We start from the raw sequence: 6570 nt of genomic DNA, 5'->3' as shown, positions 1-6570 counted from the left end.
GTTACAGTTGCTAAGCTATGGTTGGACAACTGCTGTTTGGGGGAGGGGTTAAGCAAATTATCAATTACTACTTTCTCTTTTTAGGATCTACATAGGAAAGCGATTGGCTGCTTCTACAACCAGCACACTGTGACGTTGGCTGTATCCCAGTGCCCCCATTCGCTAACAGTCTGGCCATTAAGGTCACACTGTTACTGCCCTAATTTGCAGACTTCCTTCTTCGTCATAGGGCAACCATAGGACCCTGCCTGTCTGTACCTCTCTCTCTGTTCATCTGTCTACCCAGCAGCACTCTGCCAGACTGTGCGTGCCATAGGGCTCTCAGAGCGGATGGATGTCGACCAACAAGTCAGACTGAGGTCACTTTTACTCTCCCGGAGAGTAACACTGATCTCAAATAGCTAAAGCATAATCAGAGAGGAGAGATTGCCCCGATACAAAAGAAAGGAGAGAAAGAGTGTTTTACCCTGCTAGAACAAGAAATCCTTTTGATAGGAGGAGATGAAAAACAGTTTTATGGGAACAGTGTGTTCGGATGAAATGAGAAAGATAATGTGGTAGCCTTTCGCCCAACCTTTGAAAAAGCAAAATGTCTGTCATTTGTCAAAAGTAATGACCCTTTATAAACACTGAGCTGCTGAAAGTAGCCCTTGGGTTTTTTTCTGCTCTGATGGTGTAACTAATGTAGAGAGTTTTAGTTGGCTGAGGAGTAGCTCTGGTTGTACTTTTTTGTCCCATAAACTAATTAAATATTTGACCTCCGAAAAAAGAAAATCATGATCCCATTAAACTTCACTCCTCAAAACCTTTAATGTGCCTCTTGGGTCTTTTATTCTCTTCCAGTCCAAACCTGGCAGTGTTTATCACACACATGTTCATCTCGTTTAATAAATGCAGGGAAAGTGAAGCTGGAAAAGCACAAAGATTCGCTGAATTAAGCTCGGGACAGCAATTTATACTGTATGTGTACAAGATATTTTTTGTTTTTGTCTGGAGATTATTTGTAGGCAATTAAAGGAAAGACAACCTACTGTGTTGCAGACAACCTCCAAATAAAGCACAGCATCTGTTTAGAATTGATTCCTTTTTCCATATGAGGCCAATCACTGCAAATCACTCTGCTCATTCATCGTGATAAGCTCTTTAGCTGATCTCCACCAGCGTTGACTCTTCCTCTTGTTGTGTGTTGTTATGACATCACACCAGCCTGTCTTTTTCCATCTGCCTTTGTCATTCCTTACCTCACAAAAGTCTTTTCACTTTCTTTTTTCTTTTCTTTTTTTAAACATGCTGCTGCTTTGACCAGTCAAGGATTTGACATTTTATAGCTTTCCCATAAACCAAAAAGCCGTTTCCTCTTAACATCTCATGAAAATAGCTGGCGTGGATTTAGAACGGATGGCCTGAGAAGCACACTGAGGTTTTGCTGTGCTGCCTTGAATATCAACGTGCCGACCGTTCCGACCAAGCCTTACGAGTTTATCAGCCATTAGCGGCGTGTTTGATGTTTGGGGTCCTGCTGAGCTCTTTAAGCTACTTCTAGACACACCAAAGCTGACGATGCAACAACAAGCCTGTGTTGGCAGAGCACAAAGCACCTGGTTTCCATTCACAGCTATCCACATTTAACGCACCCACATGGGAACTATGCCTACATGTTTTGGCATCACATACAAAACAGCAGAAAGTACTTTGTTGGTAGTTGAATGTTTACATATGCTTAGGAAGTGTCCATTCATTACCTGCAACTGCCATTATTATTAATGTTTTGTAATGTTGTGCTTAAAGTTTCAAAAGGTAAAATCCCAGTGAATTACAGCTGTGTCATTTTATTCTCATAATAACATAATCAACCTCTGAAAAAAAAGAACATGGAAAGAAGCATTAGCAGTCAGACAATTAGTATCCTTTTTTTCCCCAGAGGAGAATGACTAAATGATTACCTGAGTTATGCATTTTAAACACCCATCATGGTCATCAAATCGTGATTCAACTCTGATCTTCTGTACTCAGCATAGATGTGTCCTTAGATGTGTTTTTCTATGCAGTGAGAGATTATCATCAACATTTTAGGTGTGCCCACTTTCAGATTTATGTCTTAAAGTTTTTCAGTTAAATTTTAGTTTTTTCAACAAAATCTATAAGGAAAAATGTTGACAGAAAAAAAAGACTAAAACTAAACAAAACGTAACCTTTTAAGACAAAAAATGTGATGCAATACAACCACCCCAAATGGGTGGAATTCTTTTTTTTTTTAAGAATATTTTTTGATTTTTTGGGGCGTTTATTGACAGGACAGGTGAAGAACAAAGGGGGAATGAAAAACAGAAAAGGGCAAGAGGTCAGAGTAAAACCCGGGCCCGCTGCGTTAATGACAAAACTTCCATTTATGGGCGCCGGCTCTACCAACTGAGCTATCCAGACACCCTCAATTGTTTAGGCTAAGGCCAACAATAACAATTTATTCAGTAAAACCAGTTACCAGTTTCTTACTTCTTCAGATAGCTTTGTCGTTGGATCGCCAGATCCCATTGTTGGCTTTGATGAGTACAGTTTTATCAGGAAGCTATGAAAAAAGACCAGAATTATCCTTTAAGCTATGATTTTTGGCCTGTGGAGTGTCCCTTTTTCAACCCCCTAATACGTTTATCCTCAGCTTGGGGCAAAGCAGTAAAAGGTGGCACGGGCTGTTGTAAATCACCATGTTCTTACACAGTTCTATCCCCTGTTGCTGTGAACCTTTGTGACCTCTTCATAGCAGCTGACTGTGTTAAGGTCTTTCAACCCTGTAATTTCCTCTCTGGCAAAAAGGAGAATATTACTACAGCGAACAGCCTTAAATGCCACATGTGATTTTTCTGAGTGTAAAGCAGACTTTCAGATACACGTGGAATACGGTGGTCAGCAGGAGTCTGAGCATTTGCTGGTACGAATAAACCCGGCCTCACTGTTGAAGCCCACTTCAACAGTGAGGCCGGGACAAAATGTGGAATAAATCTGTTCATTTCCTGGACTCCACTTTAGCGATTGGACGTTTGTCTCTCTGGGAAATGCATTATCTTCCTGCTCCTAAACTGACGGGAAATAGAGAATCCAGTTTCAAAGAGTTTTGATGTTACAAAAAAATCTGTTAAGTTGGCACAGTGCCTGTGCTTTAACATTCAAACAAGGTCACCAATTTGAGCGTCCATCTCAAGTAACTCCACTTTACCACATGTGGCCCACTTCCCCCTCATGAACCACTTATCATAAGGAATAGTAGGTAATAATTCCACTCCACAGAATTACATACTCCCACTCAGAAATTAGACACATAACACACAGCTTACCAAACCAGCACACCCCTACACAAGTAAAAACGTTTTGTTTCTAAGGAGTTGCACTCAGGCACCATAAATAAATACATTCATCTCCAATATTTCATGTTTCCTTCAATGAATACAGAATTAATGTTTGTAGAAGAAGATCACTGCTACTGTTCAGATGTGATTTGACATTCAGTATGCACAATGAATGCCCTGCCGGTAGGGCTGCACAATTAATCGAATTTTAATCGCGATCACGATTTTGACTTCCCACGATCAAATTTGCGTGATCGAGCGATTATTTTTTTAAAGCGTCATTTCATAGAACGCTCCGGGTTTTTTGCATAGCCCATCTGCCGCTACTACCGTCTGATCATGAGCCAGTCAGTTGTTCCTGCACCGTGCAGCTTAGTTTCTAGATGTAGACAGTCACAGAGGACAGAGTAACGGGAGGAAAACTCAACAGAGCAGTCGGTTATACGTCTGTCCTTAGGTTTACCAGTTTACCAGTAAACGCAACATTTTGTCCCGTTTGTTGTTTTTCAGACAACAGCGGTGACCAGTGCTAGTCGGTGCTAGTTAGCGTCTGTTAGCTGTTAGCTAATAGCGTCTGTTAGCTGTTAGCTCCTCTAGGACGCACCGGCGCTAATGTCCTCCCATCCCCTGCAATGCTGTTTATATGGATACAGTTTAATTTTGCGTTACGTGACCCATTTCGTCTGTAAAGCCGTGCCTGTGTGGGATCTCTCCTCTACTCTCTCTCGTCTACTCTCCACGCAGCCCCGCCACACAGCGCCGGTCCAAACTTCTGACATTTGTCTACAGTTTTAATTTTTTATTAACACAGCTGTATATTGTTAAGTATGAGCGGCAAACCTGTATTTGTACCAGTGTTTCCACTGGTATCGCGGCCGCCACGGCGAAGAACACAGAAGAAGTTACTGAATGCAACTAACTTCAGTTGGTAGAGTAACAGCGTGAGATGGAGATGGTGAGATGCTGGACCTGGACCTGGGCCAGAGATGTGACCCATTGGGAGAAGATCATAGTTCATAAAAATGCAGCGCAGTGAAGATACAGACGTTTCATACACACGCCGTGTGTATCTGCCATTCGACCCGTGAGGGACCCGTTCATAATGATCAGCCGTCTCTCTGTGAGTAGCGTCCATCACACTCCCTCTCACAGTTATAAATAGCCTATGTGACAATACAATTTGTTTTGGTTAAAATCAACAAATAATCGTGAGAATAATCGCGATCAAAATAATTGTGATTATCATTTTGGCCATAATCGTGCAGCCCTAACTGCCGGAAACATTTTCAAAGAGATTCTTGCATTTTTTCCACACTCTTCAGTCATGAGAACACTGCAGCGATTTGACTGTGTCTGAACAAATGCTGTGCTCCCCCACTTTGGGACATTTCACACCGTGTGGTGTACCTTTCTAGCCCAGACACGTTTGGTCTCAACATGCCAAAACTATGAAAGGATTAATGAGAGCACCTGGAAAAAGTCTCAATGGAGCACAATGCAGCGCTGTTCGTACTGTGTAAACAAGTGGCTCAATGTTTTGTCCTCACATTCTGAGGCAATTGTTAATAGCCTATGTGTTTTTTCTATGTAGAATCCTTGTTGTTGTTGGTCTGAGTAAAATGGGACATTCAGTACACAAAAATCAATTTTGTAAGAATTCTAATAACTGCGTTTGTGCAGTTTGAGTTTGAGTGTGATAGACAACATGGAGTGCATTGAAAGAAGGAGTCACACAGCAGAACGGCACTCAATGCTTTTCTCGATGGAAAAGATGTTGCTCTCCCGAATTGCTTCAGCAACCACCTGCCAGGTATTTTGCCAGGGCTGGTTTAGTAATAAACAAAAGTATTGGAAGAATTTGAAATATACGCCGATTACCGAAGATATTACAATTCCTCCTGAGGGAAACATTAATATATCCGTGGCAATTTTTGTGAAAATCTATTCAAAACTTGTCAAGACCTTTTCACACAGAAACTCATTCTCATGCTAGAGGAAAAGTCCTCTGGGGAAGAAAATTGGCCCTCATTTATTAAACATGCATACAACCTATAATAGGCGTAGGACGGGCGTACATTGATTCCTACGCAAAGGACACGCGCTCTCTGTCACAGCTTACAGTTGCCTGGCTCATTAAAAAAAAACACATGTAAAATAAAAAAACGCTTCATAAACTCTGCTACGGTGTGTTTATTTAAATTGGTACACCTACATGTAGGCCTAAGAGCAGCCTAATTGCAATATAAGCCTGTTTTTTAATATTAGGACTATAGCATACTGTATATGTCAAGGATGTATAAATTAAACTTCAGCTGGAGTCCGATTTACTACGGCACAATGTTGACCGCGTCGGTGATCTCTTTCCATTCTGCATTCTTTATACAGCCTTTAATTCTAGTTTTTAGAAAAGTGCCGCTTCTTAGTCGGATTACATCTGGCCATGTCGTAAATTGTAGGGGTGAGGCCTTAAAACCAAGAAAAAAAATCGGGGCGTGATATTTAAATTACGATTGTTTCCAGCCATTGCATGTATCAATGTACGAGCATTTGCATGCTCGGGGTGGTGTGATACAAATGTTTCATGAATCACACGTGAAGCCTGACGTTAATTGATTTGTGCTTATATCTGTGCTGGTTTCTACATTCGGTTGATTAATGCGGGCCAATATATCTACACCATTTTGTGGCAATCCAGCCAACAGTTGTTGAGATATTTCAGTCTAGATCAAAGTTGTGATCCGACATTGCCATCCCTAGACCCATGCTGCTAGCGTAGCAAAAAACAAAAAAAACAAAAAGGAAAGACAGAAAGGTCAGAAAAATACGAAAAGGTAGCATCGGGGGCGTTTGTGTGAAAAACAGAGCAAGAGATTTACAGAGCTGCGTGGCTGACTTGGTGTCAAGTATCTACAGTGATGATTTACAGCAGTCTCCAACTTCAATATGAGGTGCGTAGGTGTAGGTGAGACATGCACTGAGGTGGAGTGAGTGAGTGTGAACACATCCAGCTGGTGTGAGGGACGGAAGGAGCAGCTGGATAGTCCGAGAGTGAACTCACAGTTTACACATGGCAAAATCATCAACAGCCACTTCAACCGGCGGCTTTCCAGGGGCCTTCATTACGTACCCTTGCATAATACTGACAAATGTAGCGAGACACTAAAACCACATTGTTGTTTTAGGAACGATACGTTCCCCCCATTATCGCGCCGAGGCTATTCTGAGAATA

At 41.6% G+C, this 6570-nt stretch overlaps 1 protein-coding gene across 2 annotated transcripts in view; it reads left to right on the top strand.

The window, feature by feature from the left end:
- zgc:73226 (BCL2/adenovirus E1B 19 kDa protein-interacting protein 3) overlaps positions 1–812 on the top strand; it is a 6210-nt gene extending 5398 nt beyond the window's left edge. For both annotated transcript variants that reach the window (XM_032540463.1, XM_032540462.1), the window contains exon 6: positions 85–812. In XM_032540463.1, coding sequence (XP_032396354.1) covers positions 85–133 — 49 coding nt within the window. In that variant the 3' untranslated portion in view covers positions 134–812. The remainder of the gene's footprint in view (positions 1–84) is intronic.
- The last annotated feature ends 5758 nt before the right edge of the window (positions 813–6570 follow it).

This window comes from Etheostoma spectabile, chromosome 16, assembly GCF_008692095.1.
Source record: "Etheostoma spectabile isolate EspeVRDwgs_2016 chromosome 16, UIUC_Espe_1.0, whole genome shotgun sequence".
Classification (NCBI taxonomy): domain Eukaryota; kingdom Metazoa; phylum Chordata; class Actinopteri; order Perciformes; family Percidae; genus Etheostoma; species Etheostoma spectabile.
Note: the sequence above shows the minus strand (reverse complement) of the source record. Positions and strands in the feature narration are given on the sequence as shown.